At 34.8% G+C, this 13,892-nt stretch overlaps 1 protein-coding gene across 3 annotated transcripts in view; it reads right to left on the bottom strand.

Annotated features, from left to right (window-relative positions):
* LRBA (LPS responsive beige-like anchor protein) overlaps nucleotides 1–13,892 on the bottom strand; it is a 409,112-nt gene that overhangs the window by 71,853 nt on the left and 323,367 nt on the right. For all 3 annotated transcript variants that reach the window (XM_063310174.1, XM_063310176.1, XM_063310175.1), the window contains exon 46: nucleotides 12,808–12,960. In XM_063310174.1, coding sequence (XP_063166244.1) covers nucleotides 12,808–12,960 — 153 coding nt within the window. The remainder of the gene's footprint in view (nucleotides 1–12,807; nucleotides 12,961–13,892) is intronic.

Genomic DNA, 13,892 nt, shown 5'->3' with positions numbered 1-13,892 from the left:
CAGTGCTGGAATATCTTTACCTCAGAACCCTAAGCAGAATAAGAGAGGAGCAACTTCTTGCTTCAGTACTCAAATACAACCTTCAGAGCTGTTCCAGAGCTAACCTTAGTTTCATCTGGGTCAAGCCATAGATCAGGAGAAATTAAAGGCCTTTAGTGTCTGCATAACCATAGTGTATCATGGGACACTCCAATCTTCCCATTTTCAGATTTCTGACACTGGAGCTGTGATGTCACAGAATAATAGTTACGGATTTTTTACAAAGATAGGGAAGGAGTGAGACTTGAGAAGGTCATTCCAGGAGACACAGCACTGTACTTTTAGATTTGGACAAAAATTAACACAAATAATTTACATCCATCCACTGTATCCACACCCCTATAACATGCATTAGTTTGACTCCAAAGAACAGGCATTGTTTAATGCATTACCATGTTTGCTATTTTTAACACAAACTGTTTTGTAGAATGAATATAAATTTACACTTCTACCAAGAATGCAAAGTGGTTTTTTTTAAATCATTATTGCTAACAGTTTTGAAACTGAGACATGCACTTGGCAGCTTTTTTGAATTCTGGTTTCTCTGAAGTATAAAATGCTAAAAAGCACATAACCAGTTCTAGTACAAATATTTTAAACAGTTCAGTATAAAGTTTATATTCAAATAAAGTCCACTAATATCATCAACTAACAACCCAGCTGCATTTCCTCATGTAATGTTTCACACATGGAAACCAAGATGCAAGATTACCTCATTTATGGTAACACTCATAAACTATACAGTACACAGTAAACATGTCTGCCTAGCAAATTAAAATATCACTGGGTTATGTAGCAGCTGAAGCAGTCCAGGACCTGTTTATAGAAACAGATATTTGTCTTTCATTTTAGAAATGGCTAAAATCAAATTCCTTTACTGCACAGCAGACTGCTTGTCCTAGGCTTTATGCTTTAAAACAAAAGACAGGCACACATAGTTTTTCAAAGGGTACATTATAAACACTCTTACAGTAACTGAATTACAGCTTTAAACCAACAGTCTATTTTTAATTGGCTAGGAAAGGAAACAGTTTTAAATCATTCTCTTGTGCCAATTTAATGATGTTAGAAAAAATTCACCTGTGCCAGGCAATATAACCACTATGTAATATTCCTAAGAAGTGTTCCAAAACTTGTATGCGTGTGTATAGTATTTGAAATATTTGATTAGTTTTCAGTCATATGAAAATGGAATTTGCTATTTTGACTACTGGTGATTACAATGAAGTTATAACTGAGCATTACTACATGAATTCACTGAAAAGGGAGTACTGTACTGATGTTTATCTTTCTTCTGGATCTTTCAGCAGAAAGAGGAACTGAAAATGCACCTCATGCACATGGCAGGAGAGTTTTATAAAACAAACAAGGTAGGGAAAAACAGCCTCAGAATATAACTTGAATTGTCCATAAAAGAAAGGGCTCCATGTCAAAGAACAGAAGTGGACAGATCTGAAGTCTAATTCTTTTCATGGTGGTACTTCTTTGAGAAAACCACTGCCATGAGTTGTGTTTATGATTCTGTTCCTCCCTCCCTCCCTTTTCTCTAACTACATTTAAATTTGAATGTTCCAATTTTCTCTTAAATAAATGAAAGCCTATATTTAGATTATATTTTTAATACCACTGAGTTTTAAATGTTATGTGCTACTGTTTTAGTAACAATGTATTTTATATTTCAAAGTTTAATACATAAAATTGCCTCAAGGAGATGTCTCAAAGAAGAGTATAAAAATATTTTAAATCTATACCATCATAACTAACTAAATTTATCCACCATAATCATAAAGACTTTGAGAGGATAGGTTTCACTGCTCTACTTAAACTAGGAAGAAATATTTTAAAAAATCACTGTTATCTATACTTATAATCAATAAGCAATCTAACAAGGGGATGAGAACCAGCAGCTGAGTAGGAGATAACTGATGCAATATAGAAGCCTCCAAATCAAAAATACCCCCTTTTCCCATGAAAAACCATTCTGGGAAAGATTTCTGTGTCAACTGCTTCTCGAAATAAATGAGTATTTCTTTGCAGAGGGACATGGCAGCATATTGAATTGATTCCATTTAGACTCGCATTTCCTGGATTTCTTATAAAATACGTATAGTGAAAGGGGAAAGGCACACATGGTTTTAGCTGGTGTTTTGCCTGCATAGTCTAGAATAAATAATTAATTAATATATCTCACAATCTACCCCCCAAAAAACTCATGTTTCCTGAATAGGCCATTCTGTAGAATAAACAGGATGGAGGAACTATTAGGATTGACTGTACTAAGAATCCTCAAGAACTTCTGCAAATTAAGCCCCCATTTTTGTGTCTTTGCTTCAGTGACTCAGTCTCCAACATGGGGGTAGATGAGTGCCACTTGTCACTATTAGTTATCACTACTGCTCTACTAATACTAATATTTTTATCATTACTGCCTATTAAGTCAGGTAAGGCAGAGAAACCGGCCTGTGCCAAACAAAACAGACAATAGATGGGATCAAATAGAGAGGTCATTATGCTATAGGAATTGTAATGGTAGGTGGGAATGACCTTGGGAGACAGGAGGAAGAGCTGCAGATTGGACAACTGGCATGTAAAAGATTTCTCAGCCCACAGAAGGAGAGGAGGCATGGGAAGTGTTTCAGAAGGGACCCTCCCCAGTTTTCCAGAGAGTTAAAGGAAAGGAGGGGGGAAATACTTTCAGTCTTGCAAGATTCTGTTAATGTAACCTTATGATAATGATAGAGCTACTATTCATTGTTGTGCTTCTTGTCTGGACCAGCTTGGAAGTTAACAGGAATTAAGATGCTGGACTGGTACTAGGAGTCAGTCACTTTCAGCCTAACCTATCTCACAGGGTTGCTGTTATGGAAAGAAAATGGAAAGAGGGAGTGCTGTATAACTGCTATAATACAATTTATATCCTGCCTGAAGTTACCTTTCGATTACATATTATCTGCTAAAAGCTATACTGATTTTTTTTAAAAAAATGTTTACTTGCTCAATTTTTTTGTAATTCAGTGAAAGGCAGATGACCTATCCATTAAATTAGCCTCAAATATATCCCTCTCTTAGATACTGAAGTATAGGATAACTTTACCCTTTATAATTGTTACAAGAAAAAGACATCCAGTATTTACATTTTGAATCCTATTAAGTAACTTTAAAATATAAGCTGTATCCTAATTTTCAGCCTTTTATTCCACAAATTAACTAAATCGTTTGCTGTTAAAATCTCCAGTAAAGGTTGCAGAGTTTTTTTCCCCTATTTTATGAGTGCAAAAACAAAACAAAGGAAAAAACAGTCATCCTATTTTATCTGCAGGCACTTCAGAAACCAGACAAACCAATGAAATAATACAGATTTCCACAATGTCCATTCCATTATCTTTCTGACTAGAACATACAAATGGGCTGCACAATTTGTGTTTCTTGAGAGCTGATGTTTGACACAGAATCTTTTAGCTGATTTAAAAGTTTGCAAAGTTAAGACAAGTGTGTACTCAAAAGATTATACTACTAGTTAATTAGTGAAAGAACACCCAAGACTGTTAGAACGTCGTGATGTATTCATTACCTTGGAATTCATTTGTCCTGACAATATTTAGCAATGTTGAAACAACCACATAATGCTCACCTACTAAGACAGATAAATTGACTGTTTAAGCTTCACAGCAGCAAGTTTAAGCAGCATAGCGGCAATCATCCTTCCTGGACAATATTTGAGAGTTCCCCTCACCATTAGCTTCCATTGACAAAATTCCTCACACAGATAAGAGATATTTAATAGATCTTTCTCTCTATTCATCTTTATGAATATGATTATGAATATTTCTACTTTATGTAACACAATTACTTAGATCCTAGAACCTGAAAAACAATAGTTTTTTTCACATTAACAGGATTCTGTATAATAACAAAATCTTTATCATTTCTAGTTTAAAAATTCTCAGCATCTACAAGCCTAACAATCCTTGAATCTCCATCTGTTGTGCTTAAATGTCCACTTCTTTTGTTCAAACTGTGGTATATAATTTGAAACGTGAAAGGAAGTATCTGAATTATAAATGGCATTGTTGAATTACAAGTATAACTCTGGCATGAACAGAAGCTCCAAATAAGAAATCAGTCAGATATGTCCTCCCTTCAGCACTGCTGGCAGGAAGATTTCTTGGGACTCCTTATTCACAGAGATGGATCCAGGGAGGTAGAAACTCCTGCCCAGATCCTCATACGGTGTCCTTTTTATGATGCCCCAAGAGGTGCTCTGATCTCCCCAATCATCTCTAAATGTGAGGGTCATACTGACAGATTTTAGGTTTGTTTCTTTTTGAGGGATGCTGACTCTGCACTTACACACGAGGTGGCCAAATATTTTTATCATGTTATACAAGTGCACAAAACTTTTAATTAGATATGTTGTTTTACTGTTTTCCTTTTTGTTATTTTTTTTCTCCTGATAAGGGATTGTTGGATTAAACTATTTTCTTCTATTGTAAAGGCTGGTCAAAGACCATAATGAAGATATTCAGTCAGTCAGTCAGGATTGTCTTCAAACAATGGCATGACTTAGAAATGTAATGACTGAAAGGTCAACACATGACAGTTGAGCACTTATGACCCCAGAGTAAGAGTATTACTCTTTATCTACTAATCAGTCAAAAATATACAATTTGCCTCAAGAACATTTAGAATTCCTGAGATTTGTTCACCACTGCCTGAAGTTCAAATATTGAAAATTAGGGCTTGTTCAGATAAAGGAAAGGACAATTCAGGAAACTGCTTCCAGAATATTATTAATTTTCACAACTATATGGTAGACAATGTTCTCTGAATTTGGTTTCTAAAGCCATTTTAGATTTTCCTACATATTATCCTCATCTCTTAAATGCAGGAATAAACACAAAAAGTAAGAACAGGAAAACCTATCCATTCTAAATAAATAGGCCTGGGAGGCGGGGGTGTGGGGAGGGAAAAGCATGGAAGGATAGACAATGAATTAAGGTATCTCCATTAATTGAAAAGGGATTGGGAATTTGTTATTGTTGAGGGTGTTTTTAATATAAAAATTATTCTGATACTTGGAATCAATGAGATGAGTTTCAAAGTATAATTGTGCCCAAGGAGGCTTTGCTCAGCATCATCTGGTGTACCAGTTGTGCCCTTTTGGAAGGCCTTCAGTCAGTCAGTCTTGCCCTAGTCACCACAAGGCTTGTCTACTGCAACGTGCTCTACATGGGACTGCCCTTGAAAACTACTCAGAAGCTTCGGCTGGTTGAAAATGCAGTGGTGCAGACAGTGATTGGCATGCTTCAGTATGCCCATCTGACAATTCTGCTTCACAAGCTGCACTGGTTGCCAGTTTGTTTCTGGGTGCAATTTAAAGTGCTGGTTACTACCTATAAAGCCCTACATGGCACAGGGTCCAGTCATCTGAGGGACTGCCTACTTCCCATGGTTTCTCCCTGCCCGGTATGTGCTGGCAGAGTTGGTGCACTCTGGGTCCCTTTAGTTAAACAATGTTATCTACTGAGACCCAGGAAGCATGCCTTCTCTGTTAGAGCACCTGTCTTTTTGAATAAGATCCCCTCTGAAATCCATGTGGTTCCAATGTTGGCATTCTGTAAACCCTTGAAGACCTTGGTTGTTCTCCTACACCTTGGGGTAAGATGGGTGGGAGCCCTAGTTGGGTGTGTTTGTTATTTCTGTTTTTGTATGTATATTGTGCCCAGACTCTATCTTGGTTTTGGTTTGTATTGGTTTTTATGTTATTATGTTGTCAGTTGCAGTTGGGTGATGCCTAAATTGAATTAAATAAAAAAATAAGTAAAGTTTTGGTGGGAGCCACTTTGAATCTGCATGGAAGGGTTGGCACATAATTTAACTAACTGAATAACTAATAGCTAATTAATAATTAATTCAACTAATATAAAAAATGAAGTTGCATATCACTGGATATAAAGTAGTAATAGTAACTATCTAAAATTTGCAAATATTTATCAGCTGTACTATCAGCTGTATTTGCTGTCAACATTTGCAGTTTAAAATATTTTATAAATGAAAGTGTAAAAGTATGTTTAGTAATAACAGTATAATTATGAGAAAGGAATCCGAAAATACTATATATGGAAACTCACATTTCAGCGTACATATAAAGTAGAAATGAATGTCTGCTGGACCCAAACAAATTCACATGAAAAAAAATCTCATCTGTTTCTAGAGTTTTTATTACACAACAGTTGTTTTGAGACTCAGAACATAATTGGGGTCCCCCAGGAAACCACCTTGGATGCCTATATGGTATCTGTCAGACATACTGTATATGACAAACAGTCCTTAAATATTCAAATGTGACATAATGAATTGTGTTCAGTTGAGCCACTAGAAACTTTATATATTATAAATTATCACCTGAAGGGCCCCCAATTTTATATGCTGTTAATAATGCATTTTCAAAGAGTCTTCTATTTCTGCCTGCTGAACCTCAACTACAAAAGCTATTTTAACATGTAACCATCTTTGAATTTTAATGGTGGAAGCTCTATAAAGGAACTGCCTTCAGTCATTTACTGGAAATATGGAAGGCTCTAAACTAGGTAGAGAACTATTTTATGGCAAATTGGAAGTCCCTTTTGGACTTTTTGTGTGAAACAGAAAAGAATGAAATTATGGTATACAGATTTGATAATTAATAATACTACTAGTTAATAGGAAAAATGGATGTTATGTTGTAACCTTAGAGTAAGGGTTTAATGTAAGTTTTACTTATATTTGTTGTAAAAGGAGTTGGGAGTTATTCCTTTTTCTATTTCTGTTCTCTTTTTTCTGGCACTTCTGTCCTCTTTCTGTTTCTTTATTAGTTTGTTGGATTTTTTCTCTTTGTTTTAATATTTAATAAATTATTATTAAAAAAATAAACTAGGTAGAGAACAAGCCCTTTTCTCTTTGCTTCTCTTTGTTTTTTATCCTTCTTTAGAGATCTCAAGAAAAACTGTACTCAAATTTGTATAAACACAAGTCCAGTTATCTATGAGATCTAGGATCATGCTAGTTCATGAATGATATGGAGAACTGTATTCAACTTCAAGAGAATGCAAGAATAACTGCCCTTCCGAGTTCTGGCTGAAGGCATGAAAGCTGGGCAGAGAGAATAGAGCTAGTATGCACACTCTTTTCATTATCTTGTTTGAAGGCATTGGTTGAATTTCTGAAGGGAGCCAATCATCTGAATAGCAGACAAAAATAGAGTAGGTAAAGAAAACTCTTAGTAGACTAAAGCTGTTGGTTAACAGACTAAAAATTTATGAGATAGATTTATTGGAAAAAGAACAAGGAAAAAGAACAGCTGAAAGACAAGCCCAGCAGAAGAAAGAGATATGGAGACAAGAGGGCTATATATCAATAGTAAAAAGAAACATTTCATAATGTTGTACATATTTAGGAAAGATAGCATTCTAGCATATCTGCTATTACCCTCGTGTTTTTCTTATATTGTGTGTCTGTGTGTGTGTGAGAGAGAGAGAAAGAGAGAGAGAGAGAATATTTGACAACTTTTAATATAAAACACTTGGATTTCTGGTTCATGACCTTTGCCATTATAGAAAATTTCCACTACTGTCTTTGCATTGTCTGTATTCTGTACTATATTTTAAAAATCATTTCACTAAAAATTCAGGAAAAAGAACTGTGCAAGCTACTCAAATTGAAGCTGCATCAATATGCAATATCTGTAGGTTCCGCTATAAATATCAAACTAAGACAGAGGAGGAAAACCCACTCATTTGTACATAGCCATTAATGCAGCCTATAAAGCAAGAAAGATATATACCATAAGGGGTAGCACTCTATTCTCAAGAGAATTTAATTCTAACAGCATTTCTTCGCTTGAATGGGAAAGTGCAAAACAATGAAAGCAGTAGCTTCAAAAAAGAAGTGAAAACAGCAACCCACTGAATTAGATTTTATTTAAAAGGCAAATTCCTGTTTATAGATAATCTTTAGAAACATAAGGTTTTATGCTTGTTTATTAACACAAGTACAATTTAAACTAATCAGAAAAAGATGATCCCAGCAGAATACTTTAGTTTGCAAGAGAAAAAGACACCAATTCCAGGAGCATTAAAGTCCTTGTCACAGTCCATCATGGCTAAGATATAGAACCCAAGGTGAAACTATGCATATATATGTTTAAATTTTAAAGGACTACTAAAGTTTGGCTCCAGAAGAGCCTTCCTCCATTAGAAGAAAGAAAGCTGAAATGGTCAAGATTTGTAGAGACTCCAATCCAAGAAAACAAGATCTCCAAGCATGTTATTGAGTGGCATTCTTAAATGTATATTTTATGTTATTTATCAAATAACTATTATTTCCTATGGAAATAAAAGCAATGCACTAATCTGCAGTGGTGTAGTGGTTAAGGTGCTTTCTTAGAAGCCAGGAGACTGTGAGTTCTAGGCCTTCTTTAGGCATGAAAGCCAGATGGGTGACTTTGGGCCAGTCTCTCTCTCTCAGCCCAAACCATCTCACAGGGTTGTTGTTTTGGGGGAAAAGGAGACAAGAGTATTAAGTATGTTTGCTGTCTTGAGTTATATATAAAAAGGCATAATAAAATATCATCATCATCATTATCATCATCATCATGATCTTGGGATACAGAATTCTCTTTCCAATTCAACCTACCTGCTCTTATGATATAAATTTTGCTTATATACATATAGTTTAAAATCTCAATCTCTTTGTTACACTGAATGTACACAAGAAGCCAAGAGAACATATAATTCCATCCTGACATGTAGAAAAAATATGGTCATGATACCACACCTTATTTTCCATCCAAATCTTACCTCCCAATTAAGACTAAACTTCTGGTAATAAAGAGTTTATATCTGCATAAATATTCTTATATAATGAAATATAGGAATGTATGTTTCATAGTAGTCTGTCCTACCCTCAATGAGTTAGAAGCTGACTAGATATATTAAATACCTTGGTGCATCTTTTTTAAAAAAAAAATACAACTCTCAACCAATGGAAGGAAAGATTGATTGATTGATTGATTGATTGATTGATTGATTTTGTAGTGCAGAGAGCAGCTCCACACAATAACTTTGGTAGAAAAGGAAAGCTTAAATCTTTCCTTTCTCACCTACTAAATATATAGATACAGTATATCCAACAGCATGTCTAATTTGGTCAACATTTCTCAGTCTATCAACTAATCATTAAATGATTTTCTGACCACCTAGGGCCTATAATATTAACTCTTTCTGAAGAAACCCAAACCCCTGTCAATAATAATAGCCTGGGGGGGGGGGGGGGGACCTCACATGCCAGTTCACCACTGAAAAGACTGGAAAACAAAACACTGAAATTATATGCTGGAAACAGAATGTTAATATTTTGAAATAAAATACCTATACCTCTGTGTATGAAATAGAACACTGGTTAAGATCTTTGAGGTCCTATCAGATAGCATAATTGTAAAGATGGAACCTGGCAAGGATTGACATTATTCAGCCTGATTGGATTGGCAGATGAATATGAGGGAAGGTGGTTTTACAGATAACCTAGTTCAGAACCATAGAATTATGACATTTAATCTACGGCATTCCTTAACCTTCATTTGTCAGAACTTTCAAATACCAATTGAGCACTTTTGTTCTCCAGACATTTAGGAGGAATTAATGCCCTATAACTTGATATTCTTCTATTTTAAAACTGGATAGGTATTTGTTTTAATTCTGCCACTGCCCAGCTTTCATGATTTCTCTTTTGTATTTCTATATTATTTTAATTTAGAAGTCATATTTAAAGAGAATTATCCTCACTGTTTCATCCTTGTTCCAAAATAGACAAAATGGATATGATGTGATTCTTTAATAAAATCATATTTGTGTTATTTTCAACATAAAGGGTCATATTAAAGTAACAATGAATAACAACTAGCATTGTAAATCCTCACTATTGCCTTAGTACTGTACAATTTGTTATTATATACTGTCCTTATATATCATCTGTTCCTCTTGCTAGTTTATTCCAATAAGAGACAGACAGCTGCAACACTATCTCCCCATTCAACATAAGGACCATCTGACTCTAATTGTAGTACACAGCTTGATGTGGGTCTGGTTATGAGAAGCCAAAGTATCACAGTGTAATAATCCGGAAAAGGAGAGGCCTGCCAAGCACAGGACTGAAACACAGGCTTGGGCTGTCTAGTTGGCTGATGGGATGGAGGAAATATGATTAATGAGCAAGGTATAATGATATCAGGAACCCGATTAGCACGACAAAAAGGTCACAGATCAAAGCAGTATGCATTTCCAATCACTGCAGAAAAATCTGTACAGTGTATTGAAAGGGGAAAAATTGCACACTGAATCTTACAAAATGGCCACTTAAAAGTACCATAATAATTTATAAATATCTAGTTAATTGCAAAGATAAACATACGAACAACTCTTATTTTTGAAACAGTTCTAGAAATGAATGTGTTATTACATTTTTGGTCAACGTACTCCTTTTTAAAAAAATGTTTCTTACTTACATTTTTTGTAATCCTATAAACATACAAATCAGACACCTTATTAATACAGTCAGTGGTACTGTGCAATTCCAAAATCTAATATATTTTATATAACATCAAAATTAAACAGTGATCATGTAATTATTTTTATATTCCAATATATTTGCAGGACATTACTTGGAAAAGTCCTATGTCCATTGACAGTTGTCACCTTGGTTACATCTTTGTATACTTGGTATACAAAATAAAACCAAACAAACTAAATTGTACACCATAAATGTACTGTTTGTTTTCACTTCTATCGATTTCCTACTCTTCTTTTATTGTGGAGTTTAACATAGATGTTGTATAGGTAGTGATTAAACACAGACCTGCTTAGCTTCAATAAAATGGCTGAATATCATTCCTACATTGGGACACTTAACATTTTTGCAAATATTTGTGTAGTGAATTGTGTGAAATTAATTATATAATTACAGAGAAAAACTTTGCATTATTGATTTCTGTCTGAGGTTGGCTTTCCTAAATAGATACTATCATTGGCCCTGATATGGCAGCAGGGTAAAAGGGAGAGAAATGAAGTATCCCAGGGATCTGTACAAGTCAGAAATTCAAGTACTGTATATGCAAAGAATAAGCATTCTCACTTGTTGCTCTACTCAGTCCTAGTTTTGATTCTTTTTTCCCTAGTGGACCCTTGTTCCCTAGTGGGCACAAATCCACTCATGAATCTCCTTGTCCTGAAGCAGAAGTAGGAAATACTATCTCACACGTCACTGTTGGAACATCTCAGGCACTAAGATCATAATGCCAAACTTGTGTCAGAATGGCTAAATTTTGGTAGCACATATTTTCCCCAAAATACTAATGGTGGAATGGGAGAAGGCGTTTTTTTTAATGAACCCAACCATTTCCACCTTGAAATTACCCTCCATCCATCTAAACTGCCCTGAAAACAATCAGTTAACCACCCTGAAAGCTGTTTTTAAGGATTTGGATGGGAGGATTTCTAATCACATTCATACTATATTCTTCCAGCAGTAAGTGCCCCAAGGATGGCACATGTAACACCTTTGCTGAAGGAGCTGCATTGGGTGTCAGTCTGCTTCCAGGGCCAATTCAAGGTGTTGGTCATCACTTTTAAAGCCCTACATGGCATGGGTCCAGGTTACCTGAGAGACTGTCTCATCCCCATTATATCAACCCGTCCCACCCGGTCAGGCAGAGAGGGCATGTTGTGGGTCCCATCTCCGAAAGAATGTTGACTGGCGGGTCCCAGGAAGAGAGCCCTCTCTGCTGTGGCCCGCGCCCTGTGGAACACTCTTCCCCCAGAGGTGAGGCAGGCCCCCACTCTCCCAGCCTTCTGGAAAGAAGACCTGGCTCTGCCATCTCGCATGGGGTGTGAGGAGGGGTAATCAGGTGGTTAGCCCCCTGAAGACTCCCTGGAGATTAAATTAAGAACTTTTTACCATTCACCTCTTGGAATATATTATTTATTTAAGAGGGTTGTTTTTATTGTATTGTTTTATTGTATTTTAACTAATATGTTAGTCCTGCTTTATTGTAAACTGCCCAGATGCTTTCTGAGTGAGATCGGTGGTGAGTAAATTTGATAGATAGATAGATAGATAGATAGATAGATAGATAGATAGATAGATAGATAGATAGATAGATAGATAGATAGATAGTCTCCTGTACTACCCTGCCTAATGAAGAGACTTGACTGTCAATAAAATTCTTCCCTGCCACTTATTTGAGGAATTCATTAGTTTTTACTATTTCTTTTCCATATTTACATTAATGTGGTTTTCTAAAAGATGTGTGTGCATGTATGTATATGCTTTAAATAAAATCTTATTACACAGTTCCCTCATTTTTTTTTCCTAAGTGGCACTAATATAATACCTAATGAGTTATATAAAGATATGTACATTTTCAGTATCTTTCACTATTCTTCTAGAGACTTAAATAATCTTAATGGCTTAATTCTGAGAATTAAGAAATCTAAATATTGAATTGAAAAAGTACTAGGAATTGACAAAAACTCTGTCAATGTTGTTAACACATTATGTCATTTTAATGATATAAATAAAAATAAGCATCAAAATTTAAATTAAAATAAATGTAAATATTAGGCATTCCCAGTCTCCTAAAATAGCTACATAAATTCTAGCTTTGCATAGAAAAAAATGACATTCTTTGAGAAAACATCATATCTTAATACATTCAATAGTTGATTGTTATCTTACCAATCTGTTCATGCGAACAAATTCTTCTGGGGTTTTGGCCCATGGAGGAAGTTCAACATCAGACACCACTGTTCCATCATCCATCACTCCAAGTTTGTAATTATTGAAGTTGACAAACATCTCAGGTAGATAATAAAATTCAGGAACAAGCTCCTATATGGAAATGAAAACCAGTGACATGTAATAAATTGGGTTATCACGGAAGTCACCCAATTAAAAAGAGACAGTGGATGCAATGGAAAGTATTTTCACTTTCCACTTCGTATATATAATATTTTCACTTTACATCCATCAAATGTTGCAGAAAACTTGCCCATAGTAAATAGATACAATACTTTGAAATGTTGAATGAAAGAATATCTGGTATGTTTACGTATCTAAACATCTGAGATTAAACCACTAAAACTTAGTATTCCTTAAAATAATGGAAGCTGTAACATTTCAAATTCATAACATATTCTTTAATTTTAGTTTTAAAAATGTCATGTTTAGAAACATTAGATGCCCACTAAATTAAAGTATATTGTAAACTGTGTATCCATTATATTCTGCTATGCATCTGATTTCAAAATCAGGTTCAGAAAAATGTGTCTAAATGATCAGTTCATGTTCCCTGAATAGATTTATGATACTAGATATTCTTATGTTTGCCATGTCTATGTGAGCAGCACTGAGTAATATACCCAACTTGGCAGTGGAATGCATGTAAGAGTATGCATGCCACAATAAGATATTGTACACTTAGAATTTACCTGGAGGTTAATGGTTGCACCAAATTTTTGGAAAATTGGCTACTGCAGTGATAATATATAGGATTGTCTTTTAAGCATTTAAAATGCATAAACCTCTATTAAAGCAGTCTCCTTATCATTATAAGCCATAAAGATAGTTAAATGTATTATATATAGTGAACTAAAAAAAATAACTGACACAATTAGCTATTCAATTAATGAGAGATTTTATTAGACTCAAAAGTTCTTTCTCAATTTGTAGAAGATTTATTCTGTGATCAATTCCATTCAACTTCATTCAATTATGATTTATTGATAATTAGAAGTTTATCTATTCTTTGTAAATTCGTTTGA

Source organism: Candoia aspera, chromosome 8 (assembly GCF_035149785.1).
Source record: "Candoia aspera isolate rCanAsp1 chromosome 8, rCanAsp1.hap2, whole genome shotgun sequence".
Classification (NCBI taxonomy): domain Eukaryota; kingdom Metazoa; phylum Chordata; class Lepidosauria; order Squamata; family Boidae; genus Candoia; species Candoia aspera.
This window is presented reverse-complemented; position numbering and strand designations above follow the sequence as displayed.